The sequence below is a fragment of the Denticeps clupeoides genome, chromosome 5, assembly GCF_900700375.1.
Source record: "Denticeps clupeoides chromosome 5, fDenClu1.1, whole genome shotgun sequence".
NCBI classification, from domain to species: domain Eukaryota; kingdom Metazoa; phylum Chordata; class Actinopteri; order Clupeiformes; family Denticipitidae; genus Denticeps; species Denticeps clupeoides.
In genome coordinates this window covers 25,004,836-25,019,794 of record NC_041711.1, presented here as the reverse complement: position 1 = coordinate 25,019,794, position 14,959 = coordinate 25,004,836, and the positions used below count along the sequence as shown (strand labels likewise).

Here is a 14,959-nt window from a genome sequence, read left to right as displayed (position 1 = left end):
AAAAAAAAGGAGTAAAAGTGACGTCCAACTCATCCTCAGTAGAGAAAAAAGGGGAAAAAAAAAGACTGACAGACGAGAGACGCGCAGACGCATCAGCGGCAATAATCCCCCCCTTCATGCCCGGTCGGTCGGTCGGTCGGTCGGAAGGGGAGTATCCAGCACCGCGGTGGCGGGACGCGGCGGCGCTCCCGGCGCAGACGTCAGTGAAGGCGGGAGGGGGGAAGCCCGCGGACTCCCATGGACGCGTAAATTTCCTCGGCGGGACGGAATCGCAGAGCGGGGCGCGCTGGTAAGACGCGCCGATCTTTCTGACCTCGGCTGCCGGCGTTCGGCTGGTCGTGGGCGGCTAGCCGGCTAATAATAACTCGCTAACTCGTCAACGTGACCGGGCTACTAGTTTATCGCAGCGGCCGAAGTCGCCGTTTTAGTGGTCGACGTGACCGGAGCTGCCGCGACCGCGACTCGTTGTTCTTCTCTTTTTTTTTTTTTTTGTTCGGTTCACCCACGGCGGCCCCGGCGCGGGCAGCGTGGGCTCCGCGTGCGGTGCAACTCGGCCCATGCGTGCGGAGCCGAAAGTTGCGTGTGGCGCGACAACAACAACGACAAAATATATTTAAAAAATATATATATATATAAATTTAAAATGGCCGCACGCCAATGGCAGCTGGAAACTTTCCGGCTTCGGCCCGCGTCGTTCTTGCGCGGAAACGTTATCACGGGATTTTAACACGAGAGCCCCGGACCACGCCGAGCCACCACGCGGTCCGGACCCGCGGCTTTCCGCCTTCTCGCTCCCCCCTCCGGGGATTCCAGGAGTCCGGGCCGCCAGAACTCGTCCTGACGGTGGCGCCGCGGAGGAGCACTTTCGGGGTTTTTCTTTTAGTTTTTTAGGGGGGAGGGTGGCGCGCAGCTCATTCATTTGCCAATCTGTCCACTCCCCTTCCCGTCAACCCCCACCCATTATACTACTACACTACACTACTACTACACTACTACACAGCGACTAAATGTACGCCCTCATCCAGGCTCGTTTACAGGGACAGTCCCCCCGGAGACGCTCGGGGTTAAGTGTCTTGCTCAGGGACACAATGGCGGTAATGTGGGGTTTGAACCTGGGACCAGGCTGCCACATCACATAATACTACACTAAATTACACACCACGCTGCACCCTAATATACTACATTACACCCATTTACTACCATTGTGTCCCTGAGCAAGACACTTAACCCTGAGTGTCTCCAGGGGGGGACTGTCCCTGTAAATACTGGTTGTAAGTCGCTCTGGATAAGGGCGTCTGGTAAATGGCGTGAATGAAAATGATTGTATTTGTAAAATGCACGCTGCACTACACACCAGTACTATAGTAGTCTGGTCCATGCCACGCCTCTCTATACTCCACTACAACACTCTGTATACAGCAACGCTCTGCCTCTTTGTGGTGTTTCTTCGTGTGTGTGTGTGTGTGTACAGTGTCAGCAGCACTTAAGTGCATGTTGCAGGGTTTGGGACAAACACAGATACTTTACAGCTTTACCCGGATTATTGGCTGCAGAGTAAACACTCATTACATTTGGGCGGAGTTTGTACCCAGATAGACGCGACCCCGCAGTGGACTGCATGGGCTTTTTTTATGGCGCTTTGTTTTTTTGGGGAATTCAATGGGAATGGGAACATGTCCGTTTACAAACCGTGCTGCTGACGTGGGCTCCGTGGTCAAACTGCACTTTACATGATAACCTCAAACCTTTTTACCGAGAACTGGGCCAAATTCCAGTGAATTTTTCAAATGTCCGCTGTCTGTGCTTTCTGTAGCAGGTGAAGGTAAAAATGATAAGATGAACTGTGCGGTATGTTTCAGTGTTTGTATATGCCATACATAAGGAATATCAGCGTGAGAGCCACTTCCTTCGGTGTGTATGATCGTTTGGGACGTAGGGAGGGGGCCAAGAAACGCAAACTTTACCTGTTGCTGCACGTATTGAATATTCATTGTTGCTTTGTTTCTTTAGGCTTAGTTGTTTTTAGTTCATTATTTATGGCTGACTCCTCCGTCCCTGTCCTCAGGCACAATTTAACAGCAGTGAAAATTCACTGTACGTGTGCGAGGCTTGTCATAACCTAAATTCAGCAAAAGGTTCAGCAAAAGAAGGATTATGGACAGGATATTTCCCAATGATTATAGTGACGATAATAATAATAATTATATTTATACTGACGATGAGGATAATGCAATAGATAGGAATGTAGGTAATAGTTTATATATTAGGAATACCACCTTGGCTCCAGATGCCACTGCCCTGGTTAGGATTAAGTGCTGATGGCCAGTGGGTGAGAGTTAGTGAAGACCTACTGTATTATCAGAATCTTCTATGCAAATTTTCCACTAACCTTACTACTGCTAAAACTGCTTTCTACAAGGAAGAACTGGAAGCCTCTGCCCACAACCCTGAAAAACTCCACAACATATTCTTATCTCTACTCAACCCTCTACTCAACTCCCCCTGCCCCATCTTCCCTAACTGCTGATGATTTTGCCAACTTCTTCACAGGGTAGATTGAACAAATCTGTGAGACATTCTCCACCACAAATCCTACTTTACCCCCTGAAGATTCTACAACTACTCTAAATCAGTTTTCTAAGGTCACATCTGATGAAATCATTCAGATTATATCTACAGGCAATCCAACCACCTGTCCACTAGATCCAATCCCTTCCGCAGTGCTCCAACCCATCTCTCCTGACCTCATCCCTTTCATTTCTTATATCATAAACAGCTCAATCATACCTGGCCATGTACCATCTGCCTTTAAAACAGCCAGGGTTCTTCCAACCCTAAACAAACCCAGCACTTATCCTACAGACGTCAACAATTATCGACCAGTCTCTCTCCTCTCATCCTATTGCGCTGTGTCTACAATCAGCTATCACTTCATCTGTCACAGAAAAACCTCCTGGATCCTAACCAGTCTGGCTTCAGAACAGCTCATTCTACTGAGACTGCCCTTCTGGGTGTTTCTGAGAAGCTACATGTGGCCAGATTGGCAAAACGGTCATCTGTACTCATTCTTCTCAACCTCTGCAGCAGTTAACCACAAGACACTCTTGTCTATCCTGAAGAGGCCTGGAATTCGGGGCTCAGTATGGCAGTGATTTGCTTCTTACCTTGATGAGCAATCTTACCAAGTGACTTGGAAAGGATCCACCTCTGCCTCACATAGACTCTCCACTGGTGTCCCTCAAGGCTCAGTAATAGGTCCTCTCCTTTTCTCACTCTACACGAGATCACTTGGATTATCCTACCACTGCTATTCTGATGACAGACAACTCATCTTCTCTTTTCCTCCCTCAGATCTACATGCTGCTTCCAAAATCTCTGCATGACTAACTGACATCTCGTCTTGGATGGCAGCCCATCACCTCCAACTCAATCCCACCAAAACTGAACTAATATTCATTCTAGGGCTGCACGATTTGGGGAAAAAGACATATTGCAATTATTGAGATCAATATTGCGATATGCGATTGCGATATGATAAAGGGCACTTGCTTGTATATCAATGAAAAGTCGCATACAAATTACTAATAGTAAGTCGCTTTGGATAAAAGTGTCTGCTAAATAAAGTAAAGTAATAGTGAAATGTTTAATTTCAAAGTGAAACATATAAACTACTTATTATAACTTGAAATGCCCAGTGCTTTCAAAATACAATATTCTACAAAATTAAATAATCACAAAAAAGTCTTTACTTGAAAAAACATTACTGTCGAACGACAAACACTGGTAAGGCTAAACAACTGTTTTGATTATATTTGCCCATTATAAAATCCTGTGTTATAGTTCTTACGTTTAACCAAAACGTTGTTTGGAGGATGACTTGAACACAGTCACTGAGCACTTTCAAACGGCAGCTCAAGACCTTCCTCTTTAGAGAATATTTAGATTAACTTGTAACCTTATTATCTAGCTTCTGTATAGAAACTACAACATAGTGAATAAAAAGACTGTATTCATAGTTGGTCCTAGTGAACCAGAATTGATCTCTTCATCGATTGTAACATGGAAGCACGTTGTAAGTCGCTCTGAATGAGGGCGTCTGCCAAATGCCGTAAATGTAAATGAATAGACAGCATGTCTAATATGAACTGGAATGAGAGTTAGCAGTAAAATATGATTCACTCTGCACTCGCACGCAAAGTGATTCAAATCTTTCAAATCGGCAAATCTGTACATTCATTTTACAATTATGGTAAAATTTTAACATTTAATAAAATGCAATAAAACAATTCCTTTAGTTTTTTTTTTGTAGAAAATGTCAGGTTGTATTATTAAATTATAAATACAGCGGTTTTAAAATGCTGGCTGTGTCTGTTTCACCTACCCCCACGTTTTTAAAGGCAGAAATAGTATAATTAGCAGGGTGACCGCAGCAGTTCAGTGCATCTCACAGACACCGGTTAAAATCTGTTGGGTCATGTGATTAGGAATCTGGCACAGGCCCATCTATTACAATTCTCATCCTATTAGGGAGACAGCAAGTAACTCACGCTATGATTGGCTAAAACCATTTAAACTCTTAACCTAAGGCTGAAATAAGGCCTAATGCGATTAGACCCGGTCATGCACATTCTGGGGTTTTCACTTGGCGCATGTTTTGCCCGAGTTGCCTCCTGCCTTCTATCAGGTTAAAACTGCCGCACTGTAGTGACCAATATTGTTAAAATAACTGGGTTTATTGGTGGTGAAAAACATGATCATGTATCTATTGTCCACCACCCTCCACTGTTCCCACAGTTTCAGGAGAGCTCCATGGGAAGCCATACTTGTTTTCACACCATAATAACATGCTTGTTATTCTAGCCTCCTATTGAGGACTCACTGAATGGCCTTTTCTCTGTCGTGTTCTCTGTTCTTTTTGAGGAACCGTGAGGACCGCACCATGTTTCGTGTCAGTTTGCACAGGGTGTCTGCAGCGAGGACACTTTTTCACAGCCCTGTTGGAATAGGTGTCCTGTGTGGGTAACAAGTAACCCACAGGGACAGAAATATCCCTCCGTAACATGAGGCAAGGATTCACGCAGTTCCTGGAGGGTTCTGGCCTGTGCCTTGACTTAATGTTAAACTGTTCTTTCACAAAACATAAAACCAGGTTAGTTGTGTATTTTATATATAAAGAAATAACTAACACTGCTTCATAAATAAGTTCTGTAGCTAGTTTGTCCTACATATATCCATGTTGGAAGACACTGTCCTCTATGCAGCTGAGTGTACCATGTGTTCTGAAGTTGATCTTAGTTCTTTGCTTCCCCGGCCCTGCGGGGGCGCTGTTGTCAGTAAAAAGTGAGGGCAGACGGGCTTTGGCTCAGCTGTGATGTTGTCCCCACTAGCAGGAGCAATGACTGTTGCCAATGCCAAGTCAGGCACAGGTAAGCTCTGCAAAAGGCGGCAGAAAGGCAGAGTTAAAAGCTAAATATACCTTTCTGAAGTGAATTTTGCATGCCTAGTTGTTATGTATCTGTAATTTTGTTCCATTTGAACCAAAACCATGCAGTTACTAACAGGGACTGGAACTTTCTTGAACTAGATTAAAACACACTTTTTATACGGTATCTTTGTGGTAAACACATTTTACTCTAATTTACTTACAATTGGTAGTATTGATGTTCCATTGTAGTCACCGTAAAATACAGACTTTGAGTGGAATTTTCTTCTACTCTGTGGAAAACAGTAGCTGGTCAGATGCACGTGGCTTGCAGTGGCTCCATTGCAGAACTTTGTTGAACTCTCCCAGCCCTCTGGAGCACTGGAGAACACTTTTTTCCGGAACCACCCAACAAATAGCTGCTGAAAATGCCGAAAAAACTGCTGCCTCAGTGCTGGGTGGTGGCCAGTGGAACGGGAACAAACGGTGATTGCTGATGGGAAGGGCTTTGTAGATAGTAGAGTGTGTGTGTGTGTGTGTGTGTGTGTGAGTGTATCTGCCGGAACGATGGCTGTGTGATGTACGCATGCGACCGTCCAGCGTTAGCAGTGTTTATGGTCAGCCAGTTCACGCTAGTCATCTTTTCAGAATAAATCTCGGGGAATTTCCCAGGATGAGTTGATGGAGGCCCATCCCTGCCCTGTCACTCAGTCCTGATATCGACTGCTGAAATCGCTCCCCACTCCTCTCGTCTTTGGTATCGACGCTTGTTGGAGCGCCTTGCGTAAGGCCCTCTGTTCTGGGAAAATTGACACTGGGGCCAATTTTAGACGAGTGTACAGTGAAGAAGTGACTGGTGTGTTGCTGACTTCTTTCTGCTCTCAGCAATGGAACAGGTGCTGGACAACCTCCGCGACCTGCCCCCGTCCACCGGCACCAAAGACATCGACCTGATCTTCCTTCGAGGGATCATGGAGAGTCCCATTGTACGATCCCTGGCCAAGGTAGCAGACTTTCTGTACTGCCGCCCAGCCGAGATAAGAGAGAGAAACGGGTTGAAGTCATTTTTTCTATTTACCTAAGTCAGTGAGCGTAAATGATTGATTTTTTTTTTTTTTTTTTGGTCCAGGAGTGAATTTTAATAGCTCGTAATTTCATAGCCCCAGCGAAGGGGAAGGTTGCCTACTACAGTCTTCAGATTTTTGAAAAGGTTATCAAAACCAGTGGAGGATGACAAATGAGAGTGAACACTAATCTGTAGATTTAAGATCCGTGTGGCGAATTGTGTATTTTAATCTGTCAATGTGTTTTCAAAATGTTTTAATTTTAAGAAATTGAGACCTGTGTTTTGTGGTCTCTGATTATTCTTCTGTGTGTGATGTGTAAAATAATTGCTATTGGCAGTGAATAAATTGTTTGTTGTGCTTAGTACTGAAGATTTTATTGCATTTATTGTTTCAGATGTTCCATGTTGGCTTTGTAGTGCGAATTCCATACAACATAACAAGCTATTGGAAGCATTTTTTCCCAATTTTTGTGTTTTTGTGCCCCCCCGTTGCCTCTCTGTAGGCCCATGAGCGCCTGGAGGACGTGAAGCTGGAGGCGGTTCGGGACAACAACCTGCAGCTGGTCAGCGAGATCCTCACTGACCTCAGCGGCCTGACCGTGCGAGACGACAGTGCCGCCGAGCTCTCTAGCATTCTCAAGGAGCCGCACTTCCAGGTTAGCACCCATATCTGAACTGCGCAGAGCCTCCTGACCCTGTCTGCCGATCCGGTTTGGTCCCGTCCTGTCAAGTTCAAACCTGACATCACATTAATCAGAAGCAAAATTCCAGGAATCGCCCGGCTTCTAGCACGCCGTGTTCTTGTAGTTTCGAGTGGTGACTATGTTTTGCTTTAATTCGCTCTGGTTTCCTCTTTTACTGAATGAAGCAAAAAAAAAAAAAAAAATTTCAGATGTGGTTTGTGTGTGACCGTGTTGAGTGGGTGTTACTCAATGGAATGTCACTAGGCCACTCTCCGCCTACTCACTAGAATAAAGAGCCTCTCCTGCTCAGAGCCAATCAGATGGCAGAATCCGGGCAGGGCTCCGCCTCTAGTGCGGTCAGATTGGTCTGCAGGGGATAAGACCTTGTAAACTCTCTGCATGAAGCCTCAGCGTGACGTGTGCGTGCATGTGTTCGAATGAGCGTGCGTGTGTGAGATTGTGTGTGTGAACACGTCTGTTTACTTGTCTTATGCAACCCAAATTTTGTCTTCGGTTCAGGGGCACAGCTGCCTAACTGCTCTTTCGGCGCATTCTGTTTTCTACTCTGCATAATCCACAGTCCTTGTTGGAGGCTCACGACCAGGTGGCCTCAAAGACGTACGAAGTTCCCCACTCTGAAGCCAACCACAACTCCATGGCCAACCAGACGCTGCTGCCGGCTGAAGCCGTGCGCATGATCAGCATCCAGAAGAAGGCAGGAGAGCCGCTGGTGAGTTCCGCTCCTTCCAATCACCCTGGTTCAGCACTTTTCAACAGGTTGGTCCATTCCAGGTCCTTTAAAATCTGTATGATGTTGCCATAAGATATTCATTAGGCAGGCTTCACATTTGTGTGTGTGTGTATATATTTATTATATATAATATACATACAAGACTTTCTTTTTTATTTGTGTGTGTGTGTGTGTGTGTGTGTGTGTGTGTGTGTGTGTGTGTGTGTATATATATATATATATATATATATATATATAATAAGACTTCTTTTGATATTGATGTGAGAGGGGTATTCTGCAGAGGCTTTATTCAGCTCTTTTCAATGTACATTCCAATAGATTTCTTGTTTTGTTTTGTTTTTTTAATGGTGAAATGGCAATACAGAAATTCACTTCGATGTCATTTGCGTTGTTTGAAAGGGGGTGACGCTGCGTGTGGAGAATGGTGACCTGGTGATTGCGAGAGTGCTACACGGGGGGCTGATTGAGCGGCAGGGCATGCTGCACGTGGGCGACGTGATTAAAGAGGTGAATGGACGCGAGGTGGGTGAGGAGCCACTGGAGCTGCAGCAGGCCCTGAGGGACTGCAGCGGAAGCATCACGCTGAAGATCCTGCCCAGCTACCGGGACACGCCGCCCCCGGCACAGGTCAGCCGCCACACACGACTCCGGACTTGTTGCCTGAGAATGGGTTGACATAAGTGATCACTTTCATATCTTTTAAAAATGTCACTGACCACACTGGCAAGCCTGGTGTTGACAACTCATAATTGCGTTCATTTCTGCTTCCTTACCCAACTTGTAATAAACATCCAGAAATGCTCAAAAATATCACTAATGGGTGTTTAAAATGACCTTACACTGGCATCAAAGGATGCATATATTATCCAGCAAGTGAATAGTCAGTTGTTGATATGTGGGAAGCAGAAAAATGGATAAAACTGATGACCGGGTCGAAACAGCATGCAGGTATTTCTGACATGCTGGATGATTCGACAGGGTGTCATGGGACATCATGCTATTTTGCAGTTTTTCTTTATTGTCTCACAAAAAAAAAAAACCTGTTCATCAATCTCATCGTCAAAATAGGGCTAAATTTATGTATTCTGATCCTGGCAAAACGTCCCAGAGCTGAGTTGGTGGAAAAAGGAGAACCTGCACACTCTCAGACATGTGTTTTTAATGTTGTGGTTGATCCGGGTGCACTTATGACCTGCCATTTTTTTTTTAGGCCTAACAGACTGACCAACTGTGAGACAAGAATCATTAAACACCTATTAAATGAGTTAAATATTAAACAGCAAAATTAGTCCCACATATATTTATGTCAGAGCAGTTTACATGGTTGTGTGAAATGTCAACATGTGGGGAAAGTTGTGTGAGTAATGGCCAGGGCAGGACCATATAACATTTACAGCGGTAACCTGGGTAACTTCAAGTATAAACACAACTGGAACGTTGAAGACGAGCTCAAATCCCTCACGGGATTTTCAGGCCAGCGGTTTGGCTTCTGTCAGTGTGGCTTTGCTGCATTTGTTGCAGTTTCCCCTTCTAGGTATGTGTATTTGGCACCTGAGCTAAAGTGCAGACGTCGTGTGATAACCGTGGAGGAAATTACAACACAAAACAAACAGTGCATATTCGAATTCACGATTGCTGCGTTATGACCCGCGTTTGGGCAGGAAACGATTGCTAATGGCTCCAGAAAATCCACGTGTCAGTTGTTTTTTTTTTAATCTGTGTGTCTTTATCTTCCAGTATGTGTAGGCTTCCACATGTTTTCATTCACGCCAACATCAGTTGGTATCGGGGGAAGGCAACATGCTGCCTGTTCTGGGTTTGACTGCCATGTATGAACATGCTGTACCTGACAGGGAGGAGTGGGAAAATCACTTTCAGGATTTTAGTCTGAAAGAGGCTATAGATAAATGTGTTTTTGTGTGTGTGTGTGTGTGTGTGTGTGTGTGTTTACAGCACATGGGGGGGGGGTCACTTGCTCTAAACTGCCCTTGTATATTTCTGAAGGATGTTTTCCAGTCGGCGTCCCCCATGTCTTGTTGGGATATGTGCTGTACTTTCTCAGTAAAGCAGCAGGCTGAGGTTGTGGGACAGGCGGTGCTATGCCCCCCCGCTGAAGTGTTGCACTGGAACAGGCCAGTTAACACCTGACCCCAGAGACTGGCCCCCATACTCCTCTTTCATGGCGTTAAGGTCTTTAGGTGGTTGGACCAGGAGCTTTTCTTTAACTACAGTTAAATAACTAAAATGAGTTGTGATGCTGATGAAGTGGCGCCTGGATTATTTAGCTAATTACACAGGGTAGGGTTGGTTGTGGGACTTATTTATAATAACTAGTTTGAAATTGATTTTAAAAGGTACCTTTAAAACAATATGCGTAGTTGCGCTATTATTGCCAGTCCTCTGGTATTTTTCTCTGCCTGAGTTACTTTATTTGGAAATATTGAACATGGTGTCCTTGTAGCTGTACCTCAGGAAGCAGTGTCATGTTATTTTGGTTTTAAAGATACAGGGCAGGACACAGATATACAGATTTTCCTGTGCTGGACATTCTGTGTTCAGTAGTTGGTGCCCACGTCTGAAAAACTGATTGCACTTGGGTGTTTGAGCCCCATTCATATGAACTAACTAGAATAATGCACCAGTTTCATTGAGAAAATGGGTCAGGAGCAGTGTAATGGAGATTAAAGAATTTGTCCTGTTAGATGTCCGCTTGTTCCTGTATTTGGTGAAAATTTTGATGTGTGATGCCTGATGCTTTTTTTTCTTCTTTTGCACAGATCTATGTGAAACCCCACTTCAACTACAATCCTCTAACGGATCATTTAATTCCCTGCAAAGAGGCAGGACTGGCTTTTTCAAAAGGGGACGTTCTTCACATAGTCAATAGAGAGGATCCCAACTGGTGGCAGGTGAGAACCACCCTCATGTTCTAGTGCAATTCAAGACCTATGAATCTGGATTTTATTGCAACATCATCTGGGTGTATCGTCTCACATGCTTTTCATTCATAACTCCCTTATCTCCAGGCGTGTGCTGTAGTAGGTGGGGCTACAGGGTTAATTCCCAGCCAGTTTCTGGAGGAGAAGAGGAAAGCTTTTGTCCGAAGAGACTTGGATGGAACAGGTACAGAGGTTATCTGAAATTTTGAGTCAGTTAAGAGTTACACTTCGGTTTACATCCTTGAGATATTTGAATACACCCTAATCAATTGAATATTTCTTAACTTCACAAAGTAATTGTGTTTTTTTTTTTTTTTTTTTTGCAGTGTTTTAGGACAAAGTTTGTCTGGACCCATTTTATACATTTTATAATGTATAGGAGAATCAGCAGTGTTAACATGCATTTTTTATTAGTGCATTGAAGGGATTTATGCAGCCTGCTCTGCCCCCATCTGGAAGCTCAAAGCACCTACATGCTGTGTTTTCTCCCCCCCCCCAGGTATTCTGTGTGGAACAATACCTGGAAAGAAGAAGAAAAAGAAACTGATGTATCTGACTGCAAAAAATGCAGGTGAGTTCCTGCAGCCCTCGGGTAAAATGAACGTGAAGGAGGGCTTCCAGCATTATGTGACCTGAATTGACCGACCTCATTTTTTTGCTCAGAGTTTGACCGGCATGAGCTGCAGATATATGAAGAGATGGCGAAGGTGCCCCCGTTTCAGCGGAAGACACTAGTTCTGATTGGAGCGCAGGGCGTGGGCCGAAGGAGCCTGAAGAACAGACTCATTGTACTGAACCCATTGCGCTTCGGCACCACTGTCCCCTGTGAGCTCCTTAGTTCTACTCATCATGTGGTTGTGAACACTGTGCCTTTGTCTTGTTTCTCTCTCTCTCTCTCTCTCTCTCTCTCTCTCTCTGTATCTCTTACACAAACGCATTCTCCACGTCATAATTTTTTTTGTTCCAGTTTTTTTCAGTTTATTTATCCCCTCCCCTCCTTCTGACACTTGTTTTCTCCCCTCTCTCCCATAGTCACGTCCAGAAGGCCGCGGGACGATGAGAAGGATGGTCAATCCTACTGCTTCGTGACCAGAGCTGACATGGAGATGGACATCAAAGCCAGCCGATATCTGGAGCACGGCGAGTACGATGCGAACCTCTACGGAACCAAAATAGACTCCATCCATGAAGTTGTTAACACCGGCCGTACCTGCATCTTAGATGTCAACCCACAGGTTAGGGATCATATTTATGATCTGATGTGGTAAAATCATTGTTTGTACAAAGGTTATGGAATACAGAATTTCTAGAAAAGGAAATATCAATTAATTATTATTAAAATGCAGATGATATATTTCCATGTATGTTCCATAGTTCCTTATGTATGCATTTATACTATGACATATCTACAGGCATTGAAGGTACTGAAGACATCAGAGTTTATGCCATTTGTGGTGTTCATCGCTGCCCCGGAGCTGGACATATTGCGTGCCATGCATAAAGCTGTAGTTGATGCTGGGATCACCACTAAGCTGCTAACAGTCAGTATCTACCTATCTATTAAGCAATATGGAAGCTAGTTTTTCTGTCTTCCCATTTTTTTATTGCACAAACATGACTGAACAAGTCTTTCAGTTCAAAATGAAACCTTAACTAAAAATATAACAAAATGTACCCACGGCAAAGTGTAAAAAAGAAATAGCAATTGCGGAGTACAATGATATAGTGCAAACAAGAAAAAAAGCTAATGCAGAAAAGGTACATACTACAAGGAACAGAAATATACTATAGGCCCTTGCCGATAAAAACATGTCAACATTTTCTTGCTTAAGAGATGGCTGGTCAGGTCACAATGAAAATACTAAATACTTCTAATACTACTAAGTATTGTTTTTATATTTAATATGAAAAATTAACATCCATTTACCTGAATATTAAAAATAATAATAATTATAGACAGGGCAGGTCCATTTACAGAGCCATTTTGTATAGATTTCTCAAGCCCTATAGACAATGAAATAACTATGCAATATATACAGTGTCAGAACAGAAGCGGTGGGTTGGGGTGGGATGGGGAGACAGATGCTCTGGTCTATAACATGAATAACCTTATTTGTCAAACACAAAATAAGAGAAGCATGATTGAATAAGCTTGGAACTAGAGTTGTGATTCTTAGACCGAGCAAAGAGGTTGCCGCTCATACAGTCTATGCTTTCTTTCGCCCCCTGGTGGTTGGCTTGAGAAAGTGCTGGATTTGTTATGCAGCAGAGCCTGCTATTCAAATGTTAATATTGCCTATGATCATCTGAAGCCAAAATCATGATCGTGACTAAAATTTGATGAACTGTGCACTCTATTCTGCTGTATACGGTATTACGTTAACAACCTCTCATTGTCCCTTTGTCTGACCAATAGGAGACGGATCTGAAGAAGACGGTAGATGAGAGCGCCAGGATCCAGAGGGCCTACAGCCATTATTTTGACCTCACCATTGTCAATGACAATTTGGACAAGGCCTTTGAGAAGCTGCAGGCAGCCGTGGACCAGCTGAACTCAGAGCCACAGTGGGTTCCTGTGAACTGGGTGTACTGAGCTGCCCAGCCTGGCCCGGCTGCTGCTGCTGTAGACACTGTTGCCACCAGGACGGCCACTCTGGACCATGGCTGGCTACGGAAAGTGTCGACCCTTGATCCTAATGCTCTGCCCACCAAACACTCATTGTCTGTATGCTATGCAAACACATATATAATATAAACCATAAGGGAAGTGTACTTATTTATTGATTTTATCTTTTTTTTTTTTTTTTTTTTTTTTTTTTTTTTTTTTTTTTTTTTTTTTGGTAAGAGTACGCAGAATACATATCAGTCTGACCGAAAAGACAGTGCCACCAAGGCACAAAAGACTGGCACCACCAAAACAAAAATGATCTTTTGCAGTTTGGAGAGGATCTTGTTACAGTGCATTTTTCATCTCAGTTGTACACATCCCGTGCATCTGTTGCAGGGATAATTCACAATAACATGTAGTTTAACTAAGCGTGACTAGATAACTAGGTTAAGAAAAATGCACATTAGGTGTGTGTTATTTATCATGCAGTCAGTTATTTTGGTGCTCTTTATAGGGATACATGATTCTTATTTTGTTACAGTGTTGATTTTCTTTTAATCCATTTACTGAAATGTCTTTATTTGTTTGGGAACATGTTAGTTTGTTATGGCCTTTAGTTGCCGTACCTCTGTGCTGTTATTATTGTATTTGGTGGATTGAAAAAAGCCTTTGGTAATGTTCAGCATTACTCGAGAATTTCCATGTACAAATGCATATCCGTTTAAAATATATAAATATATTTTACAGTTCAGAGATTGGTATTTTCTGACATAACTGCCTAATAAATTAATTACCGGTTTTTAAAAGTTGTCCCTTTATGAGTTGCATTTGAGTTCTTACTGAACCTCGTTTTGGTCTGTTACATTTATGGCATTAAGAAGACGCCCTTATACAGAGCGACTTACAATCAGTAGTTACAGGGACAGTCCCCCCCGGAGACGTTCAGGGTTAAGTGTCTCGTTCAGGGACACAATGGTAATAAGTGGGGTTTGAACCTGGGTCTTCTGGTTCACAGGCTACTAGCACCCTGTAAATTTCTCATTGTCACCAGACGTGCTGACCCAACAGTCCACGTGGAATGAGTTTAGAACAGCGTACATTCTTTTGCATGCTTCAGGCAGTCCGTCCTGTGGACCGGCCTCAGCACTCGGGGAGCAATAAAAAGCCTGAAGAGATGGTATGAGATCAAATGGGCATTTTCTTGCCAGGGACTCTGGTACACCTAGTGTCTAGTAACTAATAATATCAAAGCACAGTACCCACAAAATGCTATCAGAATTATTTTATACTAGTTTTAAATTACATTGGATGAACTTCTATATGACAGGAAGCGTGACCATAAACATGTAACAAATTGAATGTTTTAGCAATGACAAGAAGCAAAAGGATCCCAACATGGACTATAATTAGCCTACCCAGCTTCCTGTACTTCAGCGGCACAGGTTCTTTTTATAACTATGCATGTGCTGAGCATCCACAAGTACCACCTC

At 43.7% G+C, this 14,959-nt stretch overlaps 1 protein-coding gene across 4 annotated transcripts; it reads left to right on the top strand.

Annotated features, from left to right (window-relative positions):
• Positions 1-113: 113 nt before the first annotated feature.
• On the top strand, positions 114-14,278 carry pals2a (protein associated with LIN7 2, MAGUK p55 family member a). Of its 4 annotated transcripts, XM_028979536.1 has the most exons (13): positions 5,360-5,426; positions 5,729-6,206; positions 6,308-6,426; positions 6,992-7,144; positions 7,752-7,901; positions 8,322-8,549; positions 10,700-10,831; positions 10,949-11,045; positions 11,361-11,432; positions 11,525-11,686; positions 11,894-12,096; positions 12,274-12,402; positions 13,278-14,278. In XM_028979536.1, the coding sequence occupies exons 3-13, from the start codon at positions 6,310-6,312 to the stop codon at positions 13,452-13,454; spliced, it is 1,620 nt and encodes a 539-aa protein (XP_028835369.1). In that variant the 5' UTR covers positions 5,360-5,426; positions 5,729-6,206; positions 6,308-6,309; the 3' UTR covers positions 13,455-14,278. The 4 variants fall into 4 exon arrangements, with proteins under 4 accessions (XP_028835370.1, XP_028835367.1, XP_028835369.1 ...); XM_028979537.1 differs by lacking the exons at positions 5,360-5,426; positions 5,729-6,206 and adding an exon at positions 114-289; XM_028979534.1 differs by lacking the exon at positions 5,729-6,206 and having other exon boundaries at positions 5,354-5,426.
• The last annotated feature ends 681 nt before the right edge of the window (positions 14,279-14,959 follow it).